Source organism: Callospermophilus lateralis, chromosome 15 (assembly GCF_048772815.1).
Source record: "Callospermophilus lateralis isolate mCalLat2 chromosome 15, mCalLat2.hap1, whole genome shotgun sequence".
NCBI lineage: Eukaryota > Metazoa > Chordata > Mammalia > Rodentia > Sciuridae > Callospermophilus > Callospermophilus lateralis.
This window is the reverse complement of record NC_135319.1, coordinates 64,986,848-65,000,142: the sequence shown is the minus strand read 5'-3', so window position 1 is coordinate 65,000,142 and position 13,295 is coordinate 64,986,848. Positions and strand designations below refer to the sequence as shown.

Genomic DNA, 13,295 nt, shown 5'->3' with positions numbered 1-13,295 from the left:
AAAAACACCATGCCTACACATGTGTTCACATGCACTCACATTCACACTTTTATGCATGTGTACTCAGGTACACATATGCACTCAAACACATTTATACACATATATGTGCACACACTCACACACACACATACACTCCTGTGTATGCACTCACTCACACAGGTGCACTTACATTTATACACTGGTGCACACGTGCATGCTTACGCATGTGCATATTCACAAATGTGCATGCTTACACACACGTGCGCAAGCGCACACGGGTCCTAAAATCTGGAAATTGGCTCTGGTTCAGGAAATTCTAACTTCCCTGGCCACATCTTTCCACAAAGTTTGTCCAGACCCCCCATAGAACCTTCCAGAGCCCAGAGTGTATTCCCCTCAACCAGTGACAGGTGTCCTGAAAGTCTCAAAGCTGGATACTTTTTGGCAAGGCTCAGATGGGCTTCCAACTCTGGGTGGAAGACAGGGAAGCCACAGATCTGGACAAGGTCAGGAGCAGCTGAATAGATCCCCACCAAGAAGCCCATCTCCCCAGATCTCCAATTTGGCAGAAGTGGCATCATAGACAGGCAGGGACCCTAAAGTGGCCTCAAAAAAAAAAAAAAAAAAAAAGCTGACACTGAAAGACAGCACTGGGAGCAGGGGCAAAGGAAGAGAGTCCTGGTGGATGTTGGCTTTGGGGTGAAGGATCATGCAGGGTGGGAATTCTCTGAGCCTCCCTCGGGGGTGTTGGGAAAGAAGCCGAGGAAGAGAGGGATTGTCCAATCAGTGTTTTCTCCCCACCCCAGCTTTCCCCAGGTCAGGAAGTGGACCAATCCTGCCAGCGGGGAAGGGGCTGGGAGCTTGAGCTGAGCGCTCACAGGAAACACAGGGACAGTCGCTCTCACTTCCCACCCGGTCAGCTTGGTAGACCCAGAGAAGACCTAGAAGCGGGTGCTCTGGTAGCGCAGCCGCCGCAGGTCTGCGAGGCCCTCACTCCGGCCATACACCTCCCTGCAGGGACTCTCGGCCAGTCACCGGGCCCCCGCCCCGCCCCCCCCAGCGCTGCTGCTGCCACCGCTGCCGCTGCTGCTGCCGCTGCTGGAGCTGCCACTGCTGCACCGGTCCTCATAGATGGAGATCTCGATCTGCGGTCCTGGGTTAAGGAGCGCTGAGAGCCGTCCGCCGCTGAGCAGAAGCCGGTGTGAACCCAGCTAAGCGCAGAGGCCATGGGCAGCCCCGGAAGCCGAGCTCGCGCCGCTTCCTGGACAGCGGGGCTGGGCAGGCCGGGAGCTGCGGGCGTCCACGCACTCGGCTAAATGAGTCGCTGGGCGCTGAGCCGGGTCCGCAGCCCCGATCACACCAGGCAGGGCCCCCGCCCTCAGAGCGCAGTATCTGTCGCAGGCCACCCCTGTGCCACCGAGGTGGTGTAACTGCGCCAGAAATGAGGACTTCAGTGCGTTGCATTCAAATCCCGCCTCGCCCACTCACAAGCTAGGCCAGTCACTCGTTAATGATCAATTATTGGTCTGTCGAATGGGAATAATAGAACCTCTGGGTTACTGTGAAGATTAACTATGTAGGTACCCTCTAAGCACTCTACCTGCCGCATGGGACAGACTCAGGGGAAAGAAGCATTGCTCGAGAAGCTCAGTATGTGTGGTTTCTGGATGTTTTGTTTTCTTTCCTCTTTTTCTTCTCCATTTGAAAGTAAAATTAACTATTCTGCTCTGGTTGTTGCTGGGGGGGCGGGGAGGGAGGAATGTGGGCACACCTGTCCCCCTGCTATTCTAAATAGAACCAGCAGAACTATGGCCCACCCCTTGCCCAGTCTCCCACCAAGACCCAGTTCTTCTCACCTGTGAATAAGGAACAATGGGACCCATTATGGGAAATTAAATGAGGAATATTTGCATATTCATGAGATGATTTACATATTTCTTGAAAGCTGAAACAGCCTTATGGTTAAGAGTGGGCCTGAGCTCAAATCCTGGGTCTGATACTGACCTGCTGGGCGACCTTGAGCCAGTTCTTTAACTTCAGCGTCCAGATACATAAAGGAGAATAAGAACTGCCTACCTGAGGGTGTTGTGAAGAGAATTACATGAATTCATAGTTTCAAAGCCCTTACTGTGGCACCTGGTGTATATTAAGCACTGATTACATGGGCTCAATAAGTGTAGACCCTGAAACTCACCCCAATAACCTATGGTGGAGTAGGCCAAAGACCAGTGATGTGTAGATTCCAGCGAGACTCCTAGGGTAGCTCCCATTTCCTGGCAGCCTCCCCAGGGAACCCCCAGTTGGCAGCTCCATGCCCTGGCACAGAAGAGCCAGCAAGGATACAACCCTCATCCCACGCTCCACGGGGTCCGTGAGCAGGAGGCCTCGAGGCGCAAAGATCTTCTCATTCTGCTCCTGGATGTAGCGGGAGATCTTCTTGAGAACCTGCAAAAACAGTAGCCAGTGAGGGTGACCGTGCAGCCGTGAAGCCAGTGGGGTGGGAGACGCAGGGAGGCTGAGGAGGCACCACCTTCTCATAGTGGGTCTCCATGCAGAGGAAGATGAAGTAGGCTGTGGCACAAGCCAGGCAGCCCTCGAGGTAGGAGCTTCCCCCAATCTTCTCTGCCTCTGCGTAGAAGCCATTGAGAGTCTTCACAGTCTCCTCAAAGAGCTGTCGCTCAATCTGGAGGGAGAGAAGGACAAAGCCAAGCCAAGGTTAGCCTCCCTGGAGTGTGGACAGAAACAGGTGGGGCTCAGATAACAGTGGTGGGGTCACAAATGGGGGAGAGATGACATATAGTCACACAGTAAGACAGAGAGGCTACAGGTAGAGCAGAAAGAACCCTGGACTGGGAGGCAGGAGGCCACAACCAGTTCAGACCTGGTCATGGACTAGTTTTGCAACCTTGACTGACCACTTATTTACACTAGTCTTCAGTTTCCTCATCTATAAAATAGGAATAAGAATAGCTGTTTGCCTCTCTTAGGATTAGGAGGCTCCTGTGATATTGCAGATGCTTTCCGCAGAAGCTCAGACAAGTGTTGTAGGGACTTTGTCACTTCCCATTTTGATGGTCATGTCAGAGTTCAGGACCGAATTTCTAGGGGTCCTCCATGTCTCTTCTGGGGCCCACCTGCATGAGACTGATCAGGTGAGACCTCCAGAAAGTCTCTCCAGGAGAGGACATTCCCTCCTAGCTAAGAAGTCACCCTGCACAGCACAGCCACATCACCTGGAATAATGATAGCTAAACTTTATTAAGCACTTTCTGTGTACTAAGCTTTTTTTTTTTTTTTTTTGGATACTGGGGATTGAACCCAAAGGTGCTTAACCACTGGGCCACATTATCAGCCCCCCTTTTTAATTTTTTTTATTTTGAGAAAGTCTTACTAAGTTGCTTATGGCTTCACTAAGTTGCTGAGGCTGGCTTTGAATCTTCCTCAGCCTCCTAAGCCCCTGGGATTGTAGGCAAGTTCAGCTGGGCATGTTTTATGTACTCTAAGTTACCCTTCCTAATAATTCTATCAGAAAAGTACTACTGCCATCCTCATTTTATAAATGAGGACTGCTCTATGGTCCTGAGACTACAAGGACCTAGTGCTCCTTGGCCTTAGCCATCTCCATCTCTGGCCATACCACTGTCCCTCCCTGCCCTACCCCTACCATAATTTCCTATTAAAATTGAGTCATGCCACACCTTCCAGTCTTCCCACATCACTCCAAATAAAATCCAAGAAGTCCTAACAGTGCCTGCCAGGGTCTCATAGCCTGACCCTGCCACACCATGGAGCCCACTCCTGCTATCCTCTGCACCCATCCCCTGCTTATTGAAAACATCTTGGGCCCTTTGTGCCTGTGCGCAGTTGCAGCACTCTCCCTGCACACCCCAGGGCTCGTCCCTTACTTCCCTCCAGCCTCTCCTGCACACTCCCCTCTCCCAGGACATCTTACCCCTGGGAACCTGGGAACCATCCCCTTCTTCTAATATTCGTACCACCTGAGCTACTATGTGTTTATCTACTTCCTTTTCTATTTTCTGTATCATCTACTAAAAAATAGAGACCACAATTCCATTCCTCTATCCCCAGTGCTTAATACATGGCAGGAGCCTAATAAATACTTGGTGAAATACTTCAGACCTGCCTGGGTTGCTGAATGGAAGGATCAGGACCTTCCCCCTCCCTTCCTAATCCCAGGCCAGTTCTAAGGCAGCCTTGGGACAGGGGCTGCATCACCCCCCAAAGAGGAACAAAACTCCACAGTAATGCTTCACAAGCACCTATGGTCCTTGAGACCCCCCTGTGCCTGGCCTGAAGGTAATGACTGAGACCAGAGCCTTTGGCTGCCTTCCTTTGGTGACACTTAGCAGACAAAGGTGGAACAACTGGCTCTTCCCTTTGTGCAAGGCAGGGAGGAGGGAAAAGAAGCCCTCCACTCTCCCTCTGGGTTCCCAGCCTTCCCTGCCACAGCTCTGATCACACAGCATCTAGTTTATCTATACCCACTGAAGATGCCATCGCATGCGTAAGAAAATCAGAGTTGTGTGAAAAAGCAGAATGGCAAGGCCCCAGGCCCTTCTGTTGCTGTCTAACTTAGGTATGTCACTTCCTTTTTCCAGCCCTTAGTTTTCTTGAGAAAATGGACTGATGTGTTGCCTCCCAAGTTTTAATGCATATATACATAACCTAAGGATCTCATTAAAATGCAGATTCAGATGCAGGAGATCCCAGGTAGACTTTGAGATCTTGCACTGCTAATGAGCCCACAGACAAGGGCTTAGTAGTGCTCATTTCTGGCAGCATAATAAAATCATCTGAGCAGGTTGTAAGGCCTAAGGTGCACAAGTCTCACCCCCAAGAGATTTTGATTCAAATAATCTGGGAAGGAGGAGGATGGTTCAGAGCAGCAAAGACTGTAACTGCCCTACCCTACCCAAGTAGATACCCTGCAAGGTAGGCCCCAAAGCTCCCAGGTGACCCTAATGTGTGAAGAAACACCACACCAGCAACCCTCAGAGCATGACCTTTGAACCACTTGATTCCAATTTACCTGGGAATTCCTCCTCAAAAAGAAAAATAGAGCCAGCATGGTGGTACACACCCATATCCCAGCTGCTTGGGAGGCTGAGGCAGGAGGATTGCAAGTTTAAAGTTAGCCTCAGCAACTTAGTGAGGCCCTAAGCATCTTACCGAGACCCTGAATCAAAATAAAAAGAGCTGCTAATGTGGCTTAGTGATTAAGTGCCCCTGGTTCAATCCCCTGGTACCAAAACAAAATTTTTTTAATTCAAACAATTGTGACTAAAATAAAATTAAAATTTAGAACAATGCTGATGCCTGGGCCCCTCTCCCAAAGAATCTGATTTAATTGATTTGGGGTACAGCCAGGACATCAGGATTTTTTCTTAACTCCCCAAGAAATTCCAATGTTCAGCCAAGGTGAAGAATGGCTGTCAAGGGCTGGGGTTGTGGCTCAGTGGTAGAATGCTCACCTGGCACGTGTGAGGCACTGGGTTCAATTCTCAGCACCATATAAAAATAAATAAAATAAAAGTATTACATTCACCTATAACCAAAAAAAATATTTAAGAAAAAAAGAATGGCTGTTGATAAATGAATCCACAACCACCATCCAACTGAATCAGCATCTCTGGATGACACATAATATCACCCTGTAGGACTTGGGAATTCACATTTGTTTAACAAGTTCTCTAGATGCTTCTCATGCAACTGAAATTTGAGAGCTGCTAGACTGGAAAATCTCTGAGGGTTTTTTTTTTCCTATGAAGAGACAGCAAGACAATGTTAACAGCTCTTTTTTATTCTTCCATTTGAAGTGGTTGAACAAGTTATGTATCTTATATTATGTGTCACATGATCCTGGAAAAAATATGCATTCCAATAAGATCCTCAGTCTCATCACAGCCCTGGGTCTCAAGTTTAGAAAAAGGCATCCTTACCCGGCTGTCCAGCTCCGGGGGGAATTTGGTCTGGAACTGACAAATGGTCCCATCGCTATAGTCTCTCTGGATAAAGACCTTGGTGGCCAGCGAGGCACTGCGCCGGAGCTCCTGCAGATTGTGGACCTGAGGAGATAGATGGGAAGCACATGCTGAGGGTGATCATCCTTCCCAGTTTATCCCAAGCAGTTCCCCAGAGTGTAAGTCTTTCTATGCTAGAACCAAGAAAGTTCCTGGCAAACAGCGGGGAGCCAGCCACACGCAAATGCTCCAGGAGGGCCCTGGGGAAGCAGCATTATGGAGTTATTCAAGGAGCGCAGGACTTATCCCAGAAATACCTAAAAATAAAAAAATAAGGCTAAGGTAAGCCAAAATGACAGGTTCTGGAATTATCAACAGCACATGAAACAAGATGAACCAGACACTCTGGTAGCCACCCCTGTGCTTGAGTAGCCCTGCTCAGAACATAACTGTAGCTTCAGGCCCTGAGAAAGGAGCTTGTGATGGGTTGGGAGATGAGGACCCATGGGACAAAAGGAGACCCTTCTGTGCCTCTGGACTCAGGGAGATTGAAGTTCCAACCAAGTTATGGCTGGGGACAGCAAGCATCACAAATGGTTTTCATGTTTAGCACTCTCACCACAAGAAAGAAAGGCCCAAGAATGTCTAAACTTTCCCAGAGAAAACTGTGGACCCAGTGGATTGAGGCCAGAAGTTGAAGCAATAGCCTTCCCTGGTGGGAAGGAGTAGGGTGACTTCTGCCTCTTGTTCTCATCTGCAGACTTGACATTGACACAGAGCCTAGCACTTGAGGGGAGTGGGCTTGACTCCAGGTAAGAACAAGGTCTCTTCTTCCACCTCCAGCCTCACACTGGAGACCGACATCCCACTGGGTGAAATATGCCCAACGCTGAACCACATGGAGACCAAGCCCTGAAGGCACAGTGAACAGACAGCCAGTTTATCCTGTGTAATTAAGCTGAATCCGTTCAGTCACTCAACTCTCCTTTATTGAGTCCCTAAAAGTGCCAGGCTCTGGGGTTGCTGTGCAGAAGACAGTCTGTGAGCTCCAGGGAGGACGACAAGTAAATATATAATGAATTAGACTGTGATAAATGGTACAAAGAACTCACATTTATCCAGAAACACTTACCCAGAAAAGGCCTCCTAAAGCCTGTGTTGAGACCTAAAGGAAAGCCAGGGGTTGCCGGGGGGTGGGGAGAAAATTCAACTGGACAAATGGAGACACTTCGGCAGAATAACGAAGATAGCAGACACAATCTACTCCAGTATCTAGAGGCAGATCTCAGCAAGAACAGAGTTGGTTTGCAGAGTAGAAGAGAGCAGAGGAGATGGAGTGTAGAGGAGACAGGGTTAGGTCACAAAGCCATACAGGTTTCTGCTGACGGGAAGGGTTTAGGATGGGAGATGCTGAAAAGTTTGGGGGAAAAATAAAAAAAGAAAGCTTGTCTATAAGGTAGAAGTAGATAATTGTGGCATTAAGGTCCTGAAAAGATAAGAATTAGAGAACATAAGACTGTCCTAAATCCAGGTGAACCTTGCTCTGGGTAAGAGATGTGATCCCAAAGTATTGGGATTGGATTAAATAATACATAAGCATCCCTTCAAGTCTTAATATACCATGATCTTATAATCCAGGTTCCTGTTAAGCAAGTATCCTTGACATCTATTAGGATCCTGTGATAACTTTGAAAATAAAAATGTTTTGGTAATATAAGTAATTTAATCATTAATGTCCCTGCTTGGTCTAGTTCAGATTTCTACATAATGTTGCAATTTTTAGAGAAAAGTAAAAGATCGTGGCCTTCCTTTGCCCTTCTAAAACCAATTTACGAGAGCAAATCATGGATTCCGGTAGTTCTAGGAGGATCATTCTGGCAGTTTTTTGAAAAGTGAGTAAGAGTGCTGTAAGGAGCCAGTCAGGGGATGATTCCCTTTGTAGTGGTGCAGGGGAAAACTCAAGTAGACCTAACCAGGCAAAGGGGTGGTGAGAATGGAAAGAACATTGCTTTGGCCATTGAATGGATGTGTATGCTACCAGGAGTCTTTAGTGACTGATTGACCAGCCATTTCTTCTTTCCCCTAGGAACACAGCTAAATTAATTCCCAGGCTCCCATGCAGTTACGAGTGGCCATATGCCTGAGTGGACGCGAATAGAAGTGATGAATGGTAAGTGTAGGCTTGACTCCTAAAGACCTGCCACTCTTCCCTGCTCTTCCCCCTTCACGGAAATCACTGTATCTGTGTGTTGAAGATGGTGGAACCATAAGTTGGAACAAGCCCGGGTCCTTGGATCACTGCCTGAAAGAGATCCACCTGATGATTAGGAGCCCCTGTCTGGGACTTACTGAGCAGGAAATAATCTTCTATTGAATAAAGCCATTAAGATGTTAGGATGGGGCTGGGGATGTGGCTCAAGCGGTAGCGCGCTCGCCTGGCATGCGTGCGGCCCGGGTTCGATCCTCAGCACCACATACAAACAAAGATGTTGTGTCCGCTGAAAACTAAAAAATAAAAAAAAATATTAAAAAAAAAAAGATGTTAGGATGCTACTTTATATGATACAGTCCCATTTCCTCTTGGCTTTGATCCATGGATTCTCAAGTAGCGGAGTAGAAGGTCAATACCCTTTCCAACCCCAACAATATCCAGAGACTTAGAATACTGTCATGGCTCTGGGTGACTTAAGATCTGTCTCTGGAAAGTGTGTATGGTGGGGAGGGAGGAGCATTTCTTAGTAGTTGCTAAAGGATGGAATCAGACACACATTTTATGTGACATAACATTGGTGTCCCAGACCCACAGAGAGCACATACTAAAGACTCATATTCAGTTAGTAAAAATGGTGCTTAAGGCAAGACAGGATCTCCTGGCTCTCTTCATTCATGGGTGGCTCAGTTGTGAAGTGCCAAGAGGCCCTGGTGGGAGATGGTCCACTAAGGGAATAGCAGCCCTGACCCTAGACCACACAACCCTGGGAAAGTCTGCCCCTCCTTGGGTCTCCATTTCAAGCAGACATTGGAACTCCATAATCACTAAGACCTCTCCCATCCCTGACATTCTAGAGGCCTCGTCAGGGATGGTGAACACAAGTGCTTTTAAAGGCAAAGCAGTAAGTGGACCAGGTGGGGCCTGTGGCTAAGTAGAGAACTCACACTCTATCTCAGGGAGACTGCTAATGACTGTCATGTGAGACTTTGCACCCACACTGGTTTTCTAAAGGAAACCACACATCTTTACTTTCTTAGCATCAATATCCTGATATTTAAATATTTCTAATATATTTTTTTAAATGTATAAGTACTAGCAGGCCAAGTAAAGCTCATCAGTGGACCAGACTGATTCCTAGAGCTGCCAAATTAGAAACAAAGAATTCCATGGCAGGAACCTTGAATAACACCTTGAACCAGGCCACAGGCCATTTGCCAGCTACCCAGCTTCCAGGAAGCAGGAGGGGGTTTTCAATAGAGATCCATGATGCTTCCAAATCCTTCAAGAGGATCCCCAAACAGGTGCACACCTCTCTGTGAGGCTGCAGCTTTTCCCCAGGGGTTGCATAACTGACCCAGAGACATGAACTGCCCTCCACAACCCTGTCCATCTCCCATGGCGTTCATGGTATGATAGTGCTTCGTACACAGGAAAGCATAAGACCTGGAGGCATTTTACCAGTGGTGAGACTCACAGGTAGGCACCACTTTCATCAAACTGCAACATGACAACAAAGGGAAGGCTGCCGAAGAGTGGGGACCACAGGTCACAGCGTCAGGAGCTGTGCACCAGGGGGAGGAGCCAGCACTAGAGGGCAAATGAGCTCAAGGCCTGGTGTGGCCAAAACAAACAGGAGGCCCCACCTGGCCCACATCACCATCCTCATTAAAAGCCATCTCATTCCACAGGAAGCAGGTGAGGCTCAAGAATCGGGGGATTCAGCTGATGCGCCAGCACTGTTCACTCCAGGCAGGGGTGTGGCAGAGGAATACGGATCATGACTCATAGGCAGCCAGGTCAGGCCTGAGGAAGAAACATGGGCACAGGGCCACCCTTCTTCTCACTCTACACCAGGGCCCAAGCCTAACCCATTGTATGCTGGTTGTTAATTCCTGCCTCAGAGATCAAACCTTCAACTTCCCTGCGTGGATAACACTCCTTGAGTGCATTTAAAAATCTCTGAGGGCCCAAACTCCACTGGTTGGAGGAGCCCCTCCCAACCAGGCGCTTCCCAGTTGTCCCTGGCCATCTGGACTGTTTCACAAGACAGACCCTGCTCCCAGTGACACACATTCACAGAGGTTTGTTGCTCAGGAAATGGACTCATTAGGGCTTTCCAAATGAGGTCAGGGTATGGCTCAAGAGGTTTCATCCCTCCGGTGTTCCTCACATGAACCCCTCTCCTAGCACCAACTTCTAAACAGAAATCGTGGAGCAGAGAAGATCCAGTTTCCATTCAGAGACATCCTCTCTCACCCCCTTCTCTCAATATGCAGGCTGCTGGAACTGAGGGCTGCCTCTTCAGAAACCTAAGGGAATGGCCCTGGGAAATTGGAGTGTATTTTCCTTCTCCCAACAGGTTTTTCCTGGTAATTTCAACTCAGTCCTAATAGTAAAAGCAGCCTGGGGAGAATGACTCACCCCTGGTCCAGACGCTGTGCACGTCCTGTGCCTTGGCAGAGCCTCGGCTTCCTCCCTCAGCACTGCCTCCAGACTCCACCGAGGCCAAACCATGGAGTGGGAAGTGTTTGTCCTCAGCTCCCTGTCCCTTCTGGATATTCCTCTGTCCCCCCGTCCTTAATCTTACCCAGTCAGGGACCAAGGCCAGTCAGGGACTCTGAGTCTCCAGGTTCCAGCCCTTCCAGGCCCCTGCAACCCTCCCCCCATCAAAACATCATATCCAGACCCTCCTTTTTATTGGGCACCACAACTGCTCCCACCCCGGAAGCAACAATGAAATCAATGGCCATCGAGGAAACCATTCAAGGCCTGTCCTGGCTCCGTCAGTTTTTAGCCATATTTTCTTAAGTCTCTGCATTCCAGTTGCATCATCTGTAAAATGGGATAATGATGCTTCCTTTGACTCCTTCATGGGATCAGGTAAGCTTCTGAGCCTTGGTTGTCTCATCTGTTAATTGCAGATAATAACACCATCCTTACCCACTTCACAGGGTTGTTCTAAGGCTCAAAGGCATTCATGGGTATGATAGTGCTTCGTACCCATGAAAGTGCTATATTCGCAGAGGCGTTATGAGCAGAGCCTCTCCCAAGGGAGAGTCAGGCATGCCTAACAGCAGCCTCCTGGAAACCTGGTCTCAACCTAGCGATGTGAACCTGCTGGCTGGAATCTGTGGGCCACAACAGTCCTGAGAGGGAGAGATGCTAGGACAGATGGGCCTGTTTGAAGCTGTCAGATCACATCACACAGGCAGTCTGCTTCTCTGCCCACACTACTGACCCAGCCATGCTCAGGGGGCTGAACTTCCCGCTATCTGCCCAACACCAGCAGCCTCTGCTGCAGTCTGGCAGCCCTATCTGGAAGGAGATCAGCAATCTGGCCATCTCTCCTGTTGTTCTTCCTGCTCTTCTCAGTGTCTGTGGTAGATTCTGAGCACTGCATTCCTCCACTCTAGAAGCCAAGCTCCAAGATCTGCCCAGGGCTTACCCCCACACTGGGTCCTAGGTGCACAAGAGCCCCTGCCAGCTAACCCTGTGCCTGGTCAGAAAGCCGAACAATACCAAGCAACAGCACCTTGCTCTGTGGAGCAGACTTCAGTGGAATAACAACAATAGCACTTGGTATTGATGTCACGCTGCTAGCCAGAATGCCCAGAGGCACTGCACAGAATCATTCAAAGGCCTCTGCTCTCTTCCTGGCTGTGCTCCAGCAGGGCTGGAAATGGGGAGACACCACAAAAGAAGTCAACATCAGAACCAGGGAGACCCTGGTGTCCTAAGTCCACTCCAAAAATTCAAAAGAAGAAACTTTCAGCTCTGCTATTGACATGCTGTGTGAGTATCAAATGGGTCCTCCCCCTCTCCATATGTCAGCTTTATCACTTAGAAAGTGGGAACATAAAGAGCTCCTATCTGCCTCACCAAATAAAGGGGAAGAGGAGTAATCTTAGGTGTAGACAGGGTAATTCCTGATCTCTTAAGCATTGCACCAAGATTCTTCCCTTTAGTAACAGGTCCCTTGTTTCAACCTATAGGCACACCCTGAAGAAGGTAGCATCTCCCATCAAACAGGACAAAGGTGGACACCCTAGGACACACAACTCAAATGGGGTGGAAAAGCAAGAAAAGGTGGTTCACCAAAGTGGAGTTTGGTGCAGGAAGCTCACTTAAAACAATCATTTGGGTTTGGGGTCTGAGGATGTCTTTGTCCCCTCCCTCTTCTAAAGAAAATGCAGATGTAGGGGTAGTCTGTCTTCCCTTAGCCAAGCTTTGGGTTCAGGATCTGAAAGGCAGCACCGCATAGCAACAGCATCCGGCTGCCTTCCCTCCCCTTACGCATACACGCGTTTCCAACCCTCTAGGGAAGCGGGAACCTTAGTCTAGGGGAAGGGGAAACCCCAGCCAAGGGTCCTGGAGGAACCCTGGGACTAATGCCAACAAGTGGACACTTCAGGGCCCAGGGGTGCGTGGGAAGATTAACACGCCTGGGGTGAGATGAGCCCTAACTAGAGACCCAGTCTTCCACCCTGCCACTCCACCCCACCTCTTCCCTCCGGACTCTACCCGGGGAGCCACCGCTACCCCCACTTCACCCGCCTCCTGCCGGTCCGCCCCTAGCGGAGGTGGCGGCAGTAGGGCACTGCCTGCGGGCCAGGTGCTCGCCCCTACCTCGGTAGCCATGTTTCGGGGTCGCTGGAGGCTCCCAGGCTGCCGCGGAGCAGGTCGAACGGGGCTGTCCGCGGTGCTGACTCGAGGAGCGGGTGGGCTGCGGGTGGCAAGCGGGGGCCCGGGCTCTGTCCGTGGTGCTGATCAGGACGCCGCGGGCCCGGGCGCAGGTGGGTAGGTGGGCGGTGGTGTCCCTAGCGGGGGCGCTGTGCTGTCCGAGGTGCTGATGCGGTGCTGCGCCGGGGAGGCGAGGCCGCGGCGGAGGCTCCTCGCCGCTCGATCGCCTGCTGCCACGGCTCCTGCAGGCAATGGCCCGGTTTATCTTTGACAGCGGCGGCGGCGGGATGGGGGCGGCGTGGGGAGGAGGGGCTAGCGCCTCCGCGGGCCGGGAGGGGGAAGCCGCGGCCCCCAGACTCCGGCGCCCGCCGGAGAGGAGCCCCGCCCGCGGCCACCGGCTCAGCTCCCGCCCCGCCCAGAGGCCCCGCCCCTCCCGCCTGCCC

The 13,295-nt window shown here is 50.2% G+C and overlaps 1 protein-coding gene across 1 annotated transcript in view; it reads right to left on the bottom strand.

The window, feature by feature from the left end:
• Positions 1-1,010: 1,010 nt before the first annotated feature.
• The window catches only part of Golga7b (golgin A7 family member B), a 74,716-nt gene continuing 62,431 nt past the window's right edge, over positions 1,011-13,295 (bottom strand). Inside the window, exons 2-5 of the mRNA XM_076834345.1 lie at positions 5,940-6,065; positions 2,510-2,662; positions 2,323-2,424; positions 1,011-1,124 (exon numbers count right to left, since the gene is read on the bottom strand). Of these exons, the coding sequence (XP_076690460.1) occupies positions 1,011-1,124; positions 2,323-2,424; positions 2,510-2,662; positions 5,940-6,065 (495 nt within the window). The remainder of the gene's footprint in view (positions 1,125-2,322; positions 2,425-2,509; positions 2,663-5,939; positions 6,066-13,295) is intronic.